This window comes from Macrobrachium nipponense, chromosome 31 (genome assembly GCF_015104395.2).
Source record: "Macrobrachium nipponense isolate FS-2020 chromosome 31, ASM1510439v2, whole genome shotgun sequence".
In the NCBI taxonomy this organism is placed as follows: domain Eukaryota; kingdom Metazoa; phylum Arthropoda; class Malacostraca; order Decapoda; family Palaemonidae; genus Macrobrachium; species Macrobrachium nipponense.
In genome coordinates, this window is record NC_061093.1 from 22,795,044 (window position 1) to 22,817,543 (window position 22,500).

The window sequence follows — 22,500 nt, forward strand, 5'->3', positions numbered from 1 at the left end:
ATACTTGGGTAACATGTCTTTTTTCTAGCTAACAAGGTATAGAAAAAAGATAGTAGTAGCTGTATATGATAAACATGAATGGATAAAAGCCCCTCTAATAATCAGAGTTAGAGGAATCCTTCTTCTAGGTACAACTTAGAGATATACATATTCTCTTCCCTCTCAAACTACAGATGAAAATAGGCAGGAACTAGTTATAATTACCCGTGGGGGTGGGGGATTTGTTGGGGGTGGGGCAGTGCCCCTCATGCGGTGCACTGTAGGTATAATTCAAGGTTCTTTGCTGCCTCCCTTCGGCCCCTAGCTGCAACTACTTTCATTTCATGTTACTGTACCTCCATTCATATTACATTTCTTCCATCTCGCTATCCACCCTCTCCTAACAGTGATTTCAAAGTGCAACCGCGAGGTTTTCTTCCCGTGACACCTCCTAAGCCTTCCTACTGTCAATATCCTTTCCAGCGCTGAATGACCTCATGGGTCCCATTCCTATATTCCAGCAAATTTTCAGAGGCGGAGGTTTTGCAGCTAAAGTAACTGAGTTGATCGCGACGCTGATCGAGGTCTTTGTTGAGTTCCTCTTCCTCCTCCCTCCTGCCTTTCCTCCTCCTCCTCCTCCTCCTCCTCCTCCTCCTCCTCCTCCTCCTTCCTTTCCTCCTCCTACTCCTCCTCCTCCTCCTCCTCCATCCTCCTCCTCCCTTAATGAAGGACAAAGGCATTATTGTCTTCTAGGAAGAGTCCTTTGGAGTAATGATTTTTTGCTGGAAAAATTAGACGACAAAGGTCTTTTCATTCCATGAAACATAAACATTTCTCCACAGCAGCTGCCCATAAAAAGTTTTACGTTGGAAATGCAGATGAGACTAGTTCTCTTTCGACACAGCTTCTCCAGGATCTTGATAAATGGGAAACAGGGCGATTTTTCATCACTGACTTTCTTTTTGCATTTTTCCTCTGTGTTAGGTTTATAAACAATCTTGTGTGATTCAATACGGACCTGATAATACTGCGCCAGTTGTATAACTCGAGATGACGGATTCACGCTTGGAAAAAATGCTTCCACGTGCTGGGTTGATCTCATATTTCTTTGAAGGACTTAGACTCTACGATACTTTGTAAAAAAATATAATAAAGAGATAGGAAGGAAAACCATTTGAGGAGCTGTATAGTCCGTTGTGTGTTATTTCATGGGGACTGAGAGTAATGTATAAAACGTGGTGAACATGGAAATACATACATAGTACATATATTAAATGTTTTATATATATACAGGGTGTTACACGTGTTTATACAAATATTTTGGGGAATGAAAGAAAACATAATTTTGAGCAGAAAATATCCTATAAACATAAGCATTTTAATGACTCCGTTTGTCGGTGACGAGAATTTTCAAATAACTGTTATCATTAGTGCTGCTTTCACACTATGATGATTGGAGTGTCCTAGGATGTGCGTGGGAGAATGGTGTTGAAGTGAATGAGAGAAGTGGATTGATAGTCTCTTAAATATGATGTTTATTCTTGCAAGTAATCTCATTTAAATAATTAGCTAACAGTGGTAACGTATGGCTTTATGTGTCAAGTAAGTAGTGTAAATGTTGCGGAGCAACATTCATTTGTGAACCCTGTATTCTAGCGTGCTCTGTTCTGCCGCATCGTCACGATAGTGTTGAATCAGGAATCATGACTAGGTTTCTGATGAATACTTAAGATGGAGAGGAAGAGATTTCTAAAAATACACTTGAAATCTTTGATAGGTGTCTAATGAATAAGCAAGCCTACCTTTGATGGATGAGAGGTTCAATTAGGCTTACTTTTCTTTTACTTTATTTATCGGTGTCCAGTGAATACCACTGATAGGGAGTGAAACAGATTCAATGATGCATGTATTTTTTTTTTCAAAACTTAAATAATACATTTTATTGGGATGTACTTTATTCACATCAGCCTAATTCCTCCATCCTCGTCCTATACGGCACCACCACTCCCTCCCCAGCCCAGGCTACTCAGACTTCTCGCTACCAACTCCATCGGGTGAAAACAGTGCTAATGGTAACGGTTATTTTAAGATTCTCCTCACCGACAAAGAAAGCCTTAAAATGAATATGTTTATAGGGCATTTCTGCTCAAAATTACTTTTTCTTTCATTCCCCAAAAGATTTACATAAATGCCTTCCAGGTGGACTTTTTAGTCAAAGACGAGGCCCACCGCCGATAACTGTCGTTGAAGACAGCAAGGGCATGCAGTCGTAAAAACCTCTTTGTCAAACAATAGACCATGCCTGATGATGCATTTGATAGAAGGCAGCGGAGAAGGCGCATCAGGCAACCGACCCCTTAATGTAGGGATACTGGTGGGAAAGAAGATATGCATTATATATATATACGTATATATATATATATATATATATATATATATATACATACACGTACACATATTTATATATGTATGTGTATGTATCTATCCGTCTAGTCACACACTCACACACATATATATATATATATATATATATATATATATATATATATATATATATATATATATGTATGTATGTATATATATATACGAATTGTTTTTAACACTGTGACATTTTTTGTATTCAAAAACATTGAGCTATAAATTTCGTCTGATATGCTCTTCGCCGTAACTCGGAGATAATACCGAAGATGGAATTATAATTGATAAGTGGTTCGTCATGGTAGAGCACTCGTTGAAGGTGACGGACGAACCTCTTGTCTCTTATTATTCCTTTCGGTATCATTTCCAAGGTAGGTCGAATTGGCCATCAAATGAAAATTATGTACAGTGTAAAGAAAATCTAGGAAGAATCTGATTATGATTTTTTTTTTTTTTGCTTAAAGGGCGTCCCCCTAATTTTTTTTTCTTTTTTGATAGCACGTAAAGCTCTCATCTGGGATGAGCACGTGATTAAATTATCCCATTTTCACTTACTCGGGGAGTAAGCTTACAAACTACTTAGTAGTTGTTGTTATTGTTGGGGGGAGGTGTGTTTGGAAAGGTCTATGGAAAATCTAAAAAAAGTCTGAAAAGGGTGTTTCACGTTGAGTTATTAGTTCAGGAATTTTAGGATAGTTTATTTATGATTTATTTATGGAAATGAAAATGTAAAAAGTAAATAATGTGCATTTTAAACAGTAGAGAAAAATGATTTCCAATAAAATATATTGTATTTATTTGAATTTTCGATATGGAAACAACGGTCTGTTTGAAACGTAGGTTTTAGCAGGCGCTTCGCTTAAGCTGGAGGTAGGCTGTCATTGTGACTCCCGTGGAGCCCTGTAGGCATTACTTCAGGTTCTTTACAGCGTCCCGTCTGTATAGCTCCAACCTCTTTCGTTCCTTTTACTGTTCCTCCGTGCATAGTCTCTTTCTACCAATGTACTTTCCACCCTTTCCTAACAATTGTTTCAATATTATTTTCAGCGCTGAATTCTTTCCTATTTTTGTGTGCCCTATTCTTTCCTATTCTGTGGGAAAACCACTGAAATAGGTATTTTTGGCAACTTTTCACGCAGGAATTCCTCGTTCCAATTTTTACACGCACAAGTTGAATTTTCTTCATTAGTTTCAATAGTTCCCTGTTGGACAAGTGGTTTTCGCACTCGGCTACCAGTCCGGTGGTCCGAAGTTCGATTCTCGGCTCGGCCAACGCGGAATCAGAGGAAATTATTTCTGGCGATAGAAATTAATTTCTCTATATAATGTGGTTCGGATCCAACAATAAGCTGTAGGTCCCGTTGCTAAGTGACCAATTGGTTCCTAGCCACGTGAAAATATCTAATCCTCCGAGCCAGCCCTAGGAGAGCTGTTAATCAGCTCAGTGGTCTGGTAAAACTAAGATATACTTAACATCAATTTCACCTTTATTTTCATGTATGGCTTTTGCTGTAAGAGACTCCTTTCCGAACAGGCTCCCGTTCACTTTCGTCGTTTTTATGATCACTTTCCATTTCTCCGTCTTTCCTCCCTCGTCGGTAATTACCTCTACAATTCCGAAGCCGAACTCCGACAGTTTTGATACTGTTCTTGGAAATCATTATGCTATGAATTATCCTATTCTACGATTTACGCTAACTACCTCTTCTTGTATTTCTCGTAACAGTGTTCTATCGGCCACTGAAACTTCTCTTTACCGCTGTTTTTCACACTTCTCCCTAGCACTTATTCACACACATTAAATGATCATCATTTATACACACTACCATCAAAACAGAATACCAATCTTTATCTCTTCTGATACGAGAGAGAGAAAGAGAGGGCGCTAATTCTTTGAGATTAAATATACTTGCGATGAATATCGGAAAATATATCTCTACCTCTTTCATCTGAAAGAATCTTTGTCAAAATTGATTTTCGTTTTTACTTCCATTTAAAATTTGACCTGGTTATGGGTTACGCAGATCTTCGTCTTGATTTCTTCTTACGCGCAAATTTTTCCATTTACTGGTAATTCCTTGACTGAAATTGTATCTTTTAAGCATCAATTTATCCTCTTCCCTGAAGATAATGAAGTACGAAGCCTTTGTAGATTGCCTAGTTTTGCTTAAAAGCTTCTTAGAAGCTTCCTCGAGGATAATAGCATTGTACGGTTTCACTTGAACAGCCACTTCGGATTTCTAGTTTGATTGCTCACTCTGAGAACAGGCGTCCCTTCTGCCGGGCCTCGAGAAAGGTACTTGAGTCCTTTTTATCCCCCCTCAGATCTTAAAAACTACTGAGGCTAGAGTGATGCAAATTGGTATGATGATCATCCACCCTCCAATCATCAAATATATCAAATTGCAGCCCCCTAGCCTCAGTAGTTTTTTTTTATTCTATTTAAGGTTAAAGTTAGCCATAATCGTACGTCTGTCAGCGCTATAGGTACCAACAGAGGCCACCGCCGGGCCATGGCTGAAGGTTTCATATAGCATTATACGCTCTACAGAAAACTCGAAAAGCTCCGTCTGCCTCTGACCAAGACCTCTGACGTTGGAGGCCCTAGTGACGAATTGCCTCCCAGAACCACCGGGACCCTTAGGAGGAGACAAAGAGGAGGTTCGTTGAAGCGTCAATGATCCTGCCATTGATGGGTTAGACTAGACCAAGAAGTCGTGGGCTGGTCGCGACCTCCCGTGTGAATGCTTCGTTTAATATCGATGGCTGTTGAGCAGAGTGACCTCTCCTTGCGATCAGTGAAGAGCCTGATGCACTCTCCGAGGTATATCCACAGGCGGGAGAGAGTGGATGTAAAGAGGTCCAATGGAAAGCCTGTTAGAATAGTTCCACTTCCTCTGATTAAATTCCTGACTGGAGACAGCTGGTCTGCACAGAACGTTCGCCTTTAAAACACGTAGTGGGCCTTCAACCTTATTAGAAAAAATAGAAACTAATTCAATTGGCCAAGTTGGAGCTGGAATATAAACTTTTGGGCCAAAGGCCAGGCGCTGGGGCCTATGAGATCTTTCAGTGGCGAAAATAATGATGAAACAATTGTTTAGGAGAGGGTGGAAAGTAAGATGGAAGAGAGGGAATATGAACGGAGGTATAGTAACAGGAATAAAAGTGGTTACAGCTGGGGTCCGAAGGGACGCTGCAAAGAACATTAAGTAATGCCTACAGTGCCCCGCGTAAGGCACACGGCGTAAATAAATCATTCGATGTTTATGATGAATCTGATCATCTTAGCGAAGTTTCGATTACTCTGGACAAATGCTAAGCAACGGTCATAGGCGGCAAATATTTTACTTAAAATATAACTTCATGCTTTTCTTAAGCCAAAATGATCATTAGGTTGCAAAAAGCTTCGTCATAGAGATTACCCGGTTGCTATCAAAACTAGGAAACTTGGGTGTATCTGTATTCGGCAACTCCGAAGCTGAGCACAATAACGTATATCTCTTATTTTCATAGATTTTGCAGATATCACAAATAAAAGAGGACGGTTGTAAATCGGAACATACCATAGTTGGAATCCGAAGAAATGATTACAATAACAGAAACACACGAAAATATATCAAATATGTACGTCAGCCATTATTCTCGAAGAATACCTGCTCTCTGACACAGCTCTCACATTACGCAGCTTTTCGTCATTTGATGATTATAAACGATTACTGAATTCATGCTAACTGATTAGGTTAGCAGTTAAAGAAGCCATTGCACTCTCCTAAAGAAAAAAAAATTGAATTTCCCAAGAAGTAGATCTTCCAGAGATACAAGGACGACTTTAATTCGATTTTCACTGAACATTTCGCTCCGACGATCCAAGGTAAAGACAAATACGTTTACGATACGGAAATCAAATAATAATGTGGAAGTCAAGACGGTCTGGCATCCGTGAATAAAAAATAGATGGAGAATATTTTACTCGAAAATGGAGCTTCGTGGGTTGGCTTTCACGTTGATGAGATTGAAGAAGACTGGGTATTAGGTAGAGGAGAAAAACACCAGATTTCCATAGTCTATAAAGCAGCGGAGAGCTTGGATATCCTTCTTTGACGTTCCACTCAAGGTGCTCGGAAGTGCAAGACAAAGAGAATCCATTTTCACGAGGGTTACTTTTGTATGTCTGTTAAGATTGTTGCGCGTTAGGTAATGCATGGTGCACACACACACACACACACACACAAATTGAGGAGTGAGAGATGTGTATTTCTGGTGATAGAAGTTCACTCTCGACGTGGTTCTGAAGTCACGTAAAGCCATTGGTTCCGTTGCTGAATAACTACTGGTTCCATGCAACGTAAAAACACCATACAAAAAAACAAACACACACACACACACACACACACACACACATATATATATATATATATATATATATATATATATATATATACATATATATATATATCTTCAATACACTACTTTTGTAACGTACTTTACTGTGAATCTTACCCCACATTTTTGAAGTAACGACATGGTAATTTTGTGTTTCACATATATCTGTATATATAATACACACACATATATATGTATGTATACTACGTATACACATACATGAATAGAGAAAGAATTTATTACGGCTGATTATTTGTTCTGAATACCCCATTTAAAACCTTTGTCATGCCACCTTCCGCCAGCTAAGAGCATAGTTTGATAAGACCATGTACTACTCTCTGTCAAGTCGATGTTTCCTCATTCTAGACCAATTCATCTTTCTTAGCTATAGGATCGAAATTCCGCGGTGCGGCTCGCGACTATGCTCCTTACGACCTCGATTGAATAGCGCTGTCCTCGACGTTTTAATCTCTCAATCTTTGTTCCTAAAGATGATCCTTTACAAGGCTACCGTTATTTAATTTCCTCATAGTTTTCAGTTGCTCTACTGTTGGTTTAGTTTTTTGAGAATATAATAAGCTTCTTTTATTCATGCGCCCCGTTATGTTTTTGTTATATTTTCCTAGTTATATCATCTCCTTCATGTTGTTGTTGTTGTTGTAGTTGAGGGGGTAGGAAAGCCTAAAAAGGTCTGAAAAAGATGTTTCCTGTTGAGTTAAAGATACGGGAATTTTGTGATAGAACTTAATGTTTTACTTATTAGAATGAAAATGTAATATATATATATATATATATATATATATATATATATATAATGTGCATGTTAAACAGTACAGAATAATTTCTTAGAAAGTTAAGTATATCTTATTTTAACAAGACCACAGAGCTGATTAAGAGTTCTCCTAGGGTTGGCCCGAAGGATTAGATTCTTTCACGTTGCTAGGAACCAATTGGTTACTTACCGACGGGACCTACAGCTTATTGTGGGATCCGAACCCCATTAAATAGAGAAATTAATTTCTAATCACCAGAAATAAATTCCTCTATTTCCTCAGTGGCAGCAGCGGAGCAAACTCGGGCTACCAAACTGATAGCCGAGCACGCAACCCACTCGTCCACTGAGGAAGTAATTATTTCTAATAAAATATAACGTGTTTATTTTAATTTTCATGTTGGTGAAACAACGCAATTTGCCTGTATATTTTAGCACGCTCCCCCCGAGTAAGCTTGAGGTCGGATCACACCTTGTTCATTCTCTAGTTTACTGGCCGTATAGTTAACTCATTAGTTTAGTTTCTATTGAGTTTCGTGTCATGTGCTGTAAGACGGTATATTCATTCCATTGATTTTGTAATACCTGCCTCTGATGTTTATTGATTTTGAAAATATAGTTTCCTAGTGCGCGTCGTGTAGCTGAAGCTATAAACCCTAGTGCTGGAATATTTCTTTATACGGATATATATATATATATATATATATATATATATATATATATTAAATTTATATATAATATGTATACATATATGTTTATCTTTTATATATATATATTTCTTATGTTTCTGTTCTCTGACAAGGCCTTTTAGGAGTGCTAGTAAGTCACTTCCACAGTTTTTCAGATATAGAGAACGACACAACATAATACATTTATATATATATATATATATATATTATATATATATATTTATATATATATAGATATATATCTATATATATATATATATATATATAGATATATATATACATGTCATTACCTCATTGAACATAAAACTTGAGATTCCAAAAAGTTTACACCTTACTTCTCTGGGGGTAAAACAGGGCTATCCAAAATGTTTATTTCCTTTATGGGCTGCTCAATGAGCAAGAGCCCTTGTTTGCATAAAGCCAGCTCATTGAAAAACAGCAGTTTATTTCTTGCCTCAGAGGCATTCAGAATCGACATTCATAGCTCCATTGAGAGTTTAAAGTTAGATTCAAAATTCATATTCGATTCCTCATTGAGAGTTTAAACGGAGGAATCGAGAGCTCATAATATTCCTTGCCTTATTTGGAGTAAAAATATGTTCAAAATGTATATTCTTACCTCACTTAGAGAAGAAGAGTAAATCCAGAGTATAATGTCCTTACCTCACTGAGAGTAAAGCAAAAGATTCCCGAATGTTCATTCCTTACCTCGATGAGAGCAAAACAAAAGATTCCTAAATGAGAGTAAACAAAAGATTCCTAAACATTCTTTACCTCATTGAGGGTAAAAGAAAAGATTCCCAGATGTTTATTCCTTACCTCATTGAGAGTAAAACAAGATTCCGAGATATTCATTCCTTACCTCAATGAGAGGAAAACAAAAGATTCCCAGATGTTCATTCCTTACTTCAATGAAAGCAAAACAAAAGATTCCTAAATATTCATTTCTTACCTCACAGAGCGAAACGAAAGATTCCCAAATGTTCATTCCTTACCTCACTGAGAGTAAAGCAAAAGTTTCCAAGATTCCCAAATGTTTATTCCTCACTTCACTGAGAATACAACAAGATTCCAGGATGTTCCTTCCTTACCTCATTGAGCGTAAAACAGAGAAATCCAGACACCCGGCACATGGTATCCCCCCAGATCCACCTCCCGACGTAGGCGCTGACGGTGGTGTAAGGGTAACCCGTGAGAGAGATGCCGAGATCACAAAAGGCTGTATTCAGTAAGAGGATGGTTTGTCCGTCGCAAAGGGCTCGCAGGCGCCGACGAAGGACCATCACAAACATCGAGTTGCCGATAGTGGATGAGAGACCTATAGATAGACAATTGGGTTATCATTATTATTATTTTAACTAGCAAACATATGTATACAGAAATTATGTATGTAAATTTCTTCAGTAACTAAGTCTACGGGCTCAACCAGCCTCGTTTCACGGGCACAACCAACTCCGTTTCAAGGAATCCCTTCTAACCCCCACCTCCCTTCGAAGGGTGGGTGAGGTAGGATGAAACCCCATTATAAACTATCTTAGGGGTCGCCACTATAACCCTGCCAAGTTTCATGCCCATCGGATCAGCCGTTTGGCTGTGATTGAATGACAGACGGACGGACAGACATTACGCCCATTATAGTAAGATTATTATTAATAAATTGAAAGTAATGGCTACTTCAGCAGCGTTTCCCTTGAAGAGGTTCTTCTCTATTTTTCGAATAGCGGCTTTTCCAGTACTACTTAAACAGGCTATTTGAAAAATAGAGTAGAATCTCTACAAGCGAAACATTGCTGAAGTAGTCATTACTTTCAATAAAGTATGCTCTAGAGAGGGTCTGCTTCCTAAGTATTATTATTATTACTATTATTTTTTTGGAGTAGACTCTCTTTCAAATCAGTCTTGTTAAAAAGGATTGCTGCATCAGCTCCATTAATTTTGTATAGAGCCTTCTCTCTTTTCCTTATCAAGGATTTCTCAACGTTGCTAAAACTGGCAAGCAACGTGCCAAAGGGGATCGTCAAATCTGGTATAGTCATATTGAATTACATATATTTTTTTTTTATTATTGCTACTACAAGTTGTTCTTTCTCTTTCTCTCTCTTGACGCGACGTTTCGCCCAGATCTGCCAGGGCATTATCACAGCCATGGTTGCTGGAGGACTGAATCTTGGTGGCGAATCCTTCTCTTTATATCATGCTTTCTCTCTGCTATCACAAGTGGCGAGTAATGAGCCGATATGATTCATCAGGAGGAGTCAATTTCAGGGATATTGTTGCATTAAAATTCATTTATTACAGAAAGTGAACAAATAAATCTTATACCTTGATTTATTTATTTATTTATTCTGTAATAAATAAATTTTAATGCAACAATATCCCTGAAATTGACTCTTCCTTATGAATCATATCGGCGCAATACTCGCCAGTTGTAATAGGAGAGAGAAAGCAGTTATTAGAAAAATAGAGAAGACTATTTACAAGTTGAATGCAGCTGATGCAGCAATATCTGTCAATAATACTAATTATTATTATTATTATTATTATTTTTTTTTTTTTTTTTGCTCTATCACAGTCCTCCAATTCGACTGGGTGGTATTTATAGTGTGGGGTTCCGGTTGCATCCTGCCTCCTTAGGAGTCCATCACTTTTCTTACTATGTGCCGTTTCTAGGATCACACTCTTCTTCTGCATGAGTCCTGGAGCTACTTCAGCATCTAGTTTTTTTCTAGATTCCTTTTCAGGGATCTTGGATCGTGCCTAGTGCTCCTATGATTATGGGTACGATTTCCACTGGCATATCCCATATCCTTCTTATTTCTATTTTCAGATCTTGATACTTATCCATTTTTTCCCTCTCTTTCTCTTCAACTCTGGTGTCCCATGGTATTGCGACATCAATGAGTGATACTTTCTTCTTGACTTTGTCAATCAACGTCACGTCTGGTCTGTTTGCACGTATCACCCTATCCGTTCTGATACCATAGTCCCAGAGGATCTTTGCCTGATCGTTTTCTATCACTCCCTCAGGTTGGTGCTCGTACCAACTTGTTTACTGCAAGGTAGCTGATGTTTTCTTGCACAGGCTCCAGTGGAGGGCTTTTGCCACTGAATCATGCCTCTTTTTGTACTGGTTCTGCGCAAGTGCCGGGCATTCGCTTGCTATGTGGTTTATGGTTTCATTTTTCGTATTGCACTTCCTACATATGGGAGAGATGTTATTTCCGTCTATCGTTCTTTGAACATATCTGGTTCTTAGGGCCTGATCTGTTGCCGCTGTTATCATTCCTTCAGTTTCCTTCTTTAGCTCTCCCCTCTGTAGCCATTGCCATGTGTCATCGCTGGCTAGTTCTTTTGTCTGTCTCATGTATTGTCCGTGCATTGGTTTGTTGTGCCAGTCCTCTGTTCTGTTTGTCATTCTCCTGTCTCTGTATATTTCTGGGTCTTCGTCTACTTTTATTAGTTCCTTCTTCCCATGCACTCTTTAGCCACTCGTCTTCACTGGTTTTCAGATATTGCCCCAGTGCTCAGTTCTCGATGTTGACGCAGTCCTCTATGCTTTTGTGTTATGTATAGTCTGTCCGTATTTGCTCTTGGGTGTAGTGCTTTGTGTATTGTCATATGTTTCCTGGTTTTCTGATCTATGCTGCGGAGTTCTGCCTTCGTCCATTCCACTATTCCTGCGCTGTATCTGATTACTGGCACTGCCCGTGTATTTATGGCTTTTATCATATTTCCGGCGTTGAGTTTAGACTTGAGAATCGTCTTGAGTCTCTGCATATATTCTTTCATAATCGTGTCCTTCATCTCTTGGTGTTTTATATCCCATCCTTCCATTATTCCCAGGTATTTGTATCCTGTCTCATCTATGTGTTTGATGTTGCTCCCATCTGGTAGCTTTATCCCTTCAGTTCTCGTTACTTTGCCTTTTTGTATGTTGACTAAGGCGCATTTTTCTATTCCAAACTCCATCCTGATGTCCCCAGATACAATCCTTACAGTCTGGATTAGGGTATCTATTTCCTTGATGCTCTTATTATTATTATTATTTATAATTAAAAGCCACAGTAGTGTTGAAAAATATTGGTGTACAATGCTAAAAACTACTAGGAGAGACTCGGATACTGCTCAGTATCCCTCTTCAGTCCTAGTCAAGGACTGAAGAAAGATACGGAGCAGTATCCGAAGGTCTCTCCTAGTAATTTTTAGCATTGTACAATAATATATTTTAAAACTACCGTGGCTTTAACCCTACTGTGGCTTTTAATTGTCAATATTATAGCCTCGTAACGGAGGTTCCTTAGTTCATTATTATTATTATTATTATTATTATTATTATTATTATTATTATTATTATTATTATTATTATTATTATTATTATTATTAATTATTCAGAAGTTGAACCCTATTCATATGGAAAAAGCCCACCAAAGGGGCCATTTTCTTGAAATTCAAGTTTCTAAAGAATATGGCGTTTATTAATAAGTAAGACGAGGTAAAGGGAAATAGATTAACAAATAGATAAAAATATATCAAAATGCAAGGAAGGAGGGTAGTATGAGGGTAGTAATGTATCGCACCTTCGCTTGAACTTTTGAAGCTCCAGTTGCACGACTTCCAGTGCATTTCAGAAAAGATCCTCTTAATCCTGTGACGGGAACCCTTTCATATCAAAATTTAAATTTTGAGATTTTTTTTATGACGTGATAAATTCAGAAAACCTTCTTCTATTGATGTGTCACTTTGGCATAATTTAGTTTGTAGTGCTAAGCAACGTTTTGATAAAAAAGGAGAATTTTCGAAATTAACGCAGAAGCATTAATGAGCTCATTTGCATTCTGCATTCTGCGTCAAACGTCTTGATTCATTATTCAGCCTGTGAGTGTTTCACTCATATTTGACTTTCATAAACTCGCATAAGTTCATAATCCTCTTAGGCTGTTCTTTTGATGTCGTCTTCGCTTGGAATCTGTTTATGCAAAGCAAGTTGATTTAGACATTCTGTTCCCAACATATTTCGGTGTCAGTGACCATCTGTGCAGCGACGCCAGATAACATTAAGCGAATGAAATCTCACGCAATTGCTTTCATGAAAAGGACTTGGCTCAACAAGTTCATACAGTTGTTTCCATGAAGGAGAAATGGCTCAACAAGATCAAGTAATTAGTTCCATAAAGAGAACTTGGCTCAACTAGTTCATACAATTGTTTCCATGAGGGAGAATTGGCTCAACAAGATCAAGTAATTAGTTCCATAGAGAGAGTTTGGCTCAACTAGTTCAAACAGTTGTTTCCATGAAGGAGAATTGGCTCAACAAGATCAAGTAATTAATTCCATGATAGGTATTTACTCAACATGTTAACACATTAGTTCCATTATGGGGACTTGGCTCAACAAGTTCATGTAATTAGTTCAAGACGAGACCTTGGCTTAACAAGTTCATAAATTCATTCCCATGAGAATGAGAAAAGCTTGTTTCAAAACGTTCATGCAATTACTTCCACTTTAATATTTGGAGGGTGATCTATCTATCTATCTATCTTAGTTTATCATTTGTAACACTTTTACTTTTACTCTTTGATAAACTCTTCTTCATCATTACTCGTTTCACTCAGTTGTGAAAATGTATTGGATGCTTAATAATTACTGATATCCAACTTTATCGTAGCCTACGTATCTGCCTATTTACATAATCACACACACATACACATATAGAAGTATACATATACGGTATGTATATATATATATATATATATATATATATATATATATATATATTATATATATATATATATATATACACACATAATTTTTGACATTTCTTTTTTTACTCCTTCTCACCCCTCTTCCTATCGGGGCTGAACTTGAATTGCAAGGGCATCGACCCCCTAGATGCTGACCCCTTGGCGTGGGTAGGGTGCTTAGGGACCAGCAGCTGGGCCGTGATGCCTGGTGGGGTTGCTTTCTCACTGGTCCTTGGGGCCCAGCTACTGATCCAACTAAATTAGTCAGAACTTTTCCTTCTCTCTGCAATTTTTTCATTCTTACTACATCCTTCTCCTTCATGTAATATTTTTTTTTTTTTACTAGCATTTTGAATTAATCATGTGGAATTTTCCACCTTTGCTTAAATTTACTGAACCTGGTAAACAGAAAAGATATCATAGCTGGGACTGGGTTTTATATCTGAAGCTAAATAGTGGGAACCCTGGCAGGACCATCAACTGCCCGATAATGTTCGAACCTGAGTGATATCAAGGGGAACTATTTTGCAGGGCTGGACCACGGATTCCAGGGGGGTCTAGTTTTGCGGATTCGATTCTCGGCATTCTGTCCAGTTTGCCCATAATGTGATTAGGGTGGGGATGATTGTATTCTGGTAAAACTCTCAGTCCTATCAAGTGGGTTTGGCTTACACTTGGGCCACTCTAATCATGTTGTGCCATCCCCTATGGGGTAGGGTAGGGACGCGGACATTTGGGAGTCGGTTCTCACTTGTGCCATTAGTGGAAGAATAAAATCCATGAAAGGCTGATGATATCTTTTCAAGGTTTTCAGGTTTATTTATTTTTTTAACTTAAATCTTTATGGAATTAAAAACTAAAGATTCAAGTACCCCTGGACCCTTTGATGGCGGTGAATCAGCACAGTTAATGACTGCTGGAACCTCCCCTGACAACCTTCCTCTGGAAAACTCCAAAAAACCTTACTCCAGTACAGAGTAAAGGGAAATTTAGTAAAAATTTAGTATCTGTAATAGGACCCGGAATGTTTGAAAACTCGTATGATAAATATTTGACTTTTAATTTGGAAGACTGATTGTGACATTTTTAATGTATATAAAGATATCGTGAAGTGTTGTGGCCGAGAGCCTAAGATTTCTTCTGAGGGACGAGGAAAGCTGACAGTGGAATCTGCCTCGGCAAAAGAAAGTGACAAGCTAAAATCATTATCTCACCTAGGAGGAATTAAAGTGGAGTGTGCAGTGCATGCTTTTTTGAATTACTCCAAGGGCATGATGTATGCACCCCAGCTTGTGACATACTCTGAGGAAAGGCTCGTAGAGGAATTAAGGGATCAAGGGGTAATAAGAATTGAAAGAATGAAGAAGATAAATGGAGTCCTAGTCCCACTTCCCAATTTAATTGTTACATTCAATTCCACCTGATTGCCTAGTATAGTGAAAGCAGCCTGGTTACGTTTCAAGGTTAAACAATATATCCCAAGACCGAGGAGATTTTATTGTCAAGAATTCGGACATATGTTGGGGTCATGTCGACAGAAACTACAAGGCAAGCCTGCTACTTGTGTTAAATGCAGTGAACCAGAGCATGGCATATGTAATAAGGAGGCCAGATGTATGCATTGTGGAGATAATCATCCATCATCTTCACTTAATTGTGATGTATACATCATAGAAAAAGAAATTCAGACATTAAGGGTGACCGAGCGTATCACATTTGGAGAGGCAAAAGAGAGTGTTGAGTCAGTACATTAGACCAGGAATATCCTTTTCCAGTGTTGCTGCCACCGAAGAAGAAATATCAATGTCACCAAAACTAATGTTAATAAAAAACCATTTACGACCTGTACTCGTGCCTCTTTGGAGGCGGCGCCAATGATTGCTGGCGCTCATACCTCTTCGGAGGCTGCGCCAGTGACTCCTGGCGCTCCTGCCTCTTCGGAGGCCGCGCCAGTGATTCCTGGTGCCCCTGCCTCTTTGGAGGCAGTGCCAGTTGATTCTGGCACTCCCGCCTCTTTGGAGGCAGTGCCAGTGGTTTCTGGCACTTCTGCTTCTATGGAAGCAGAACCAGTGATTTCTGGGACTCCTGCCTCTCTGGAGGCTGTGCCGGGTGTACCTGGCACTTCCACCTCACTGGAGGCTGTACCAGCTTTAAATGGTGCTTCTGATCCTTTGGAGGATGCACCAATGTCCAACCTTCACACCCCTCCTCAGGCAGCATCAGCCTTGTCTGGTGTTCCTGAGACCAATAACCCTCTGAAAAGGAAGGCAGCCATAAATAATCGGTCTCCTTCCAGAAATAAGGAGCAAGTCAGTAAGCTGAAAGCTCTTAAAAGAGGCTCTAATTTAACAGCCTCTAAAGGGAAGTAAACTCATTAATTTTCTACAGTGGAACTGTCAGGGATTAAGATCTAAATGGGAAGAATTAAGGCTGCTCATATCAGAAGTGTCTCCTGTTTGTATAGCTCTGCAGGAGACCATGATTGGTAATAATATGTGCCCCAGCCCACGAGAGTATACATCCTATCACTCCACCTATAATTTGAATATTGGAAGCCATGGTGGTGTCGCTTTGTATGTTCGAAATGACACCCCACAAAATCCTATCAGTATCCGATCAGCATTGCAAGTGATAGGTGTGCAGATCCATTTGCAAAGAAAATATACAATATGCTCTCTTTATCTACCACCTAATGAAGCCTTCCCCATCAATGAATTTAAATGTCTTATTCAATAGTTACCATGCCCTTTTGTTATTTTGGGAGATATGAATAGCAGAAGTCCTCTTTGGGGTGACATCATCACCAATCAAAGAGGAAGGTGCTTAGGTTCCATCACAGAAGATGAAAATGTGGGGATCCTTAACTCTTGGGAGTCTACGCATTTTCATATTTCAAACAGGCACGTTATCAGCAATTGATTTATCTATAAGTAGTGATGACTGTCTTATTGACTTTAATTGGAGAACTATAAATGATAGATTTACCAGTGACCATTTTCCGATAGTGGTGAGTGTAGCATCAAGTCCCCCATCTTCAAGGCTACCCAAATAGAACATTGGTAAAGCTGATTGGTCAACATTCCAGGAGCACAACTCAATAGATGACTCTGCTGATGACTTTCCCTGTGTAGATGACGCTCTTGACTTTTTAATACAATAATGTTCTCAGCTGGTCTTCAATCTATACCTAGGACTTCGGGCAAATTTGTTTGCCGACCAGTTCTCTGGTGGACACGTAAATGCCAGGAAACTCATAGAACTATGAGATCTACCTTCACCAGATACCGCAGACGAAAATGTGAGTATTATCGTGTAGAATTTCGAAAAGCGAGAGCTCATTTTCGCATGGAAATCAAAAAAGCACGAAAAGAATCTTGGACTATATTTATATCTTCACTAAATTCAAAAACTCCTCTGACTCTAGTTTGGAAGAGTTAGAAAAATAGCAAGTTCACTCCTTGTCAACCTCCAGTTATCAAGATGAATGGTTGCGAGGTAGCAGACCCCCAGTTAGTGGCAAATGAGTTTGCTAATCATTTTGCTAATGTTGTGAAGAAAAATTATGATAGACCCTATTCAGCTCAAAGACGGATAATGGAACACGTCGAAATTGATTTTAATACCTTAAGACATGAGCAATACAATGCTCCTTTAACTATTAGAGAATTTGAATCAGCCTTGAATAAATGTAATGAATCAGCTCCTGGACTGGACGAAATAACATATTCAATGATTAAGCATACCCCTGAAAATACCAGACTTTTCATATTAAGCCTAATTAACAGAATTTACAGAGAACATATCTTCCCCAAGCTTTGGGAGAAGTTAAAATTACTGCCATTTGTGAAACCTGGAAAAGATCCATTCAAGACAGAAAATTATCGTCCTTTCGCATTAACATCTTGTTTGTGTAAGATCATGGAAAAAATGGTGAACACACGATTGATGTGGTACTTGGAAAGAGGTAAATATCTGTCACCTGCTCTGTGTGGTTTTCGGAGTATGCACTCCACAACTGATGTATTGGTACGAATGGAATCTTCAATATGTGAAGCTTTTGCCAACAAGCAGCATCACATCACTGTTTTCTTTGACCTAGAGAAGGCTTATGATACAACATGGAGATATGGCATTTTGAGGGTCCTTTATGAATGCAACCTGAGAGGCAATTTGCCCCTCTTTATTAAGGCTTTTTTAAAAAATAGGATATTTCAGGTTCAGGTTGGAGCAACATTGTCAGATGTGTTCAATCAAGAAGAAGGAGTACCACAAGGAAGTGTTTTAAGTGTAACCTTGTTCGCCTTGGTAATCAATGGGGTTTCTAAAATAATTCCCCCAGATATATAACATATACCCTTTTTGTTGATGACCTATCGATTTCCTTTGCAGCATCAAGGATGGCAGTGGCTGAACGCCGCCTTCAGCTCTGCAGTGATAATATAGTAAAGTGGGCTGAGGTTAATGGTTTTAGATTTTCCGCCAGTAAAATTGTAACTATGCACTTTTGTCGTATAAGGGGAATCCACTCTGATCCAGATCTATTCATTCATATGCAGAGAATTCTATGTGTTGGTGAAACAAGGTTTCTTGTATTGATTTTTGATAGCAAGCTGACCTGGATTCCACATCTGAAATATATTAAGGCAAAATGCTTGAAAGCAATGAATTTGCTGAAAGTCGTGTCTCACACTTCGTGGGGTGCAGACCAAACTCAGATGTTGAGATTATATAAAGCCTTGGTCTTTTCAAAATTAAGTTATGGGTGTGAGATGTACACTTCTGCGAAGCCAAATAGCCTTAAAATGCTCAGCTCAATTCATCATGGAGGAATACGGTTGTGTACTGGAGCATTTAAATCATCTCCCACCGAGAGCATGCTTGTAGATGCTGATGAGGTGCCACTGGATCTTCATTATAAGCGTCTGCTGGTTCGGAGTTGGTATAGATTCCAGAGGCTACCTAAGTCTTTAACCAGCATTTGTATGAGAAATGGAAGGCATTGGCAGTTTTATGAAAGTCACCCCAAGCAACCTCATCCATTCAGTTTTAGAGTAAATTCTATTGTCCGTGAATTAAATATGCCAAGAATTGAGATTTTACCAGCAAAATACTCAGTTAGTCCCCACTGAAACTTTCCAGAGGTAAAATTTTGTAGATATTTTAATTTTACCAAGACAGAATTGTCCAGTGAGGCCATGCAGTCAATATTTTTAGAACACTCTTTGCAACATGATAACTCCACTGCAGTTTTCACGGATGGCTCAAAGTCAGATGCTGGCGTCGGCTTTGGTGTAGCCTTCCCTGATGTAGAGAGAAGCGGCAGGCTATCATCAGTTGCATCAATTTTTACAGCAGAATTATATGGAATTTTAAAGGCTTTAAAGGAAGTTTTAATATGGAATGAAAGTAATTTTATTATATATTGTGACTCAAGAAGTGTTCTTCAGTTGCTGGAATCTTTTAACCCTTTAAACCCTCTGATTTTAGATATATTGGAATGGCTGCTTTTACTAAAAAGAAGAGGGAAAGAAATAAAGTTCGGTTGGGTGCCTTCTCATGTTGGGGTGGCTGGGAATGAGAAAGCTGACCAACTTGCAAAGTCTGCGGTCAGCTCCCCAGAACACACAAGATGCCTACTACCATATTGGGATTTGTATCTTCTAGTAGGTCAGAGAATTTAAAAATGTAGTTTTTGGTAATTTTTCGATGTCACCACCTTCCCGCCCCCTTCTCACCCCCCTGTCTATCAGGGTTAAACTTGGACTTAAAGGGCAACGGAAGTGTCACTATTCACCTCGGCGATCTCAGAAACAATAAATTAGATACTAACATTTGTTGTTTTTTGGCTATTTTTATGTCACCCCTTTCCCACCCCTTCTCACCTCTCTTTTCCTATTGGGGCTGAACTTGGGCTTGAAGGCTGTTGAGAGCGTCACTATTCATCTCAGCAACCTCAAAAACTAGGGATTTGATAGTAATATCTGTCATTTTCTGTTATTTTCATATGTCAACCCCTTCCCATCCCCTTCTCACTCCCCTTTCTATAAAGGGCTAAACTTGGGCTTAAAGGGCATTGGAAGTGTCACTATTCATCTCAGCAACCTCAAAAATGTATTAGACACTAATATCTGTCATTTTTTTTGTTTTTTTACATGGCACCCCCTTCACACCCTTTTTAAGCCCACCCCTACATCCTATTGGAGCTGAACAAGAAATTAAAGGGCATCTGAAGTATCACTATTCATCTCAGAGGCCTCAAAAACTATGGATTAGATGCTAATATCTGTCGTTTTCGGTTACTTGTACATCACCCCATTCCCTCTGCTTTCCACCCCCTCCTTATCAGAGCTGAGCTTGGACTTGAAGGGCCTCGGGAGTGTCACTATTCATCTCAACGACCTCAAAAACTATGGATAAGACACTAATATCTTTCATTTTGGTTATTTTACATGTCACTCCCTTCCCACTAATTCACCCCCTTCCCTATTGTGGCTGGATATTGGACTTGAATCACATAGGGAGTGTCATTATTAATCACAGCGACCTCAAAAACTATGGAACTAGACACTAATATCTATCATTTTCAGTTAATTTTATTTTCACCCCTCTCCCACTCCCACTCCTTACACACCCCCTTTGGTGCCAGTTATTTCTTACTCCCACAGTATTCTTTACCTGTTGCCAAGTTATATATATACCAAGTTTGGTTGAAATTGTTCAATGCATGTAAGTGCATGTGGCACACATACATACATCCATTTTTATATATTATAGATAGATAGGTTCATCATGTTCCACATTCTCATGATTCAGTTATGCACACATACACACACACACACACACACACACACATATATATAGAATCTACTGGTTATTTTTACCAGATACATATGTAAATGTAATAGCATAATGCCCTCTTAACTTTTCACATTCTTTGCTCTTTTTGGATATGCTTGTTACTACAAAGCCTCGAGATCCAACTTCCAAGAAATATGAAAGAAATCATGATGTCCTGCAGTGTGATTGTGGTATCGTGGGTTTGTTTTCTGGTACTGGACATCACGATTTCTTTCATATTTCTTGGAAGTTGGATCTCGAGGCTTTGTAGTGACAAGCATATCCAAAAAGAGCAAAAAATGTGAGAAGTTAAGAGTGCATTGTGGGTATTACATTTACAAACACACACACAGACTCACACACACACACACACACACACACACACACACACACACACACACACATATATATATATATATATATATATGTATGTATGTATGTATATATGTATGTACGTATATATATAATCGTCCCACTATCGGTATCCAATTATCCAATTATATAAGGCACAATATATATATATATATTATTATAATCGTCCTACTATCGGTATCCAATTAAATAAGACATATCTTTTGGAGCAACACAAAGGTAAACATTTCCTTCCACTTGAATTTTCATGCGCCAAGTCGAAGTTTGTGGTTGTCCTTTCAAATCTACATTTAGCGTTCCCTCTTTCCGTAACTGACACAAAACAAACTTTTTTGATAATTGATTCCACACAAAACAAACTTTTTTGATAATTGATTCCATCCCGCGTGTTCCCGAGGATCTAAGCGCTCTCCTCTTGGAATGATAATGTAAGAGAAAGGCGATGTCTGCTGAGGAATGTTTTCCATTCGATTCGGTGTTTTCGTTGATTTGTTTATTTGTTTTATTCCACGAAACTACGTCTTGTAGCTTAATTAAAATGCTGCGTTTAAATGTTAGTAATAACAGAGAGAAAGCATTCCATTATACAGCTACATGTCTGCTCTGAATACCACCTTCTTCTTCTCAGGTTAATCCCTGGTCGGGGTCGCTGTTTTTAACAGGCCTTTTCCTCATGCTTCTAACGCCCTTATAGTAGCATAAAAATAAAAGACTTCATAAAAACTTTCAAAATTTAAGTTTCCACTTAACAGCTATAAAAGATTAGAGCTGCTTTGGACTATACTACTATAAATGTAATATATATATATATATATATATATATATATATATATATATATATATATGTGTGTGTGTGTGTGTGTGTGTGTGTGTGTGTGTGTGTGTTACAGTGTCGTTAAAGAATCAAGGAAATTATTTCAAAGGCATTAACTTGTAAAGAACTGAGAGAATGGCACGGAAATGGGAAAAGAACGGATAATGATTTTTTAAGAAAGGATCTTGTTACTCAGGTCTTTAGCCGTCAGGCATCTGGTTTCCATCTCCCCGAAACTCTGTAAGCCTCATCTCCGAAGATTAAGTAACTCTTTGGCGTGCCCAACTTTTGTGACACTTTGAGTGTCGGAGAATTAATGTAAGGTGGACCTTCTCAAGAGCCTTCTGTTTAATATAACCGAGGGAAATTCAAGGCTTCCTTGTTTCAAAGGTGGATCGTGTGAAAATTATGGCTCCACCCTTCCCAAGGATAGGCCTAGAGTTTGACGAATCAAAGCCAGCGGTGCCAGGACATAAGACAGCCCAAAAAGGG

At 38.6% G+C, this 22,500-nt stretch overlaps 2 protein-coding genes across 2 annotated transcripts in view; one reads left to right on the forward strand and one right to left on the reverse strand.

Annotated features, from left to right (window-relative positions):
* LOC135206786 (rhodopsin, G0-coupled-like) overlaps positions 1-22,500 on the reverse strand; it is a 135,138-nt gene that overhangs the window by 103,180 nt on the left and 9,458 nt on the right. The window contains exon 2 of the mRNA XM_064238280.1: positions 9,336-9,562. Within this exon, the coding sequence (XP_064094350.1) occupies positions 9,336-9,562 (227 nt within the window). The remainder of the gene's footprint in view (positions 1-9,335; positions 9,563-22,500) is intronic.
* LOC135206691 (bestrophin-4-like) overlaps positions 1-22,500 on the forward strand; it is a 514,714-nt gene that overhangs the window by 96,575 nt on the left and 395,639 nt on the right. The gene's annotated exons all lie outside the window — the stretch shown is intronic.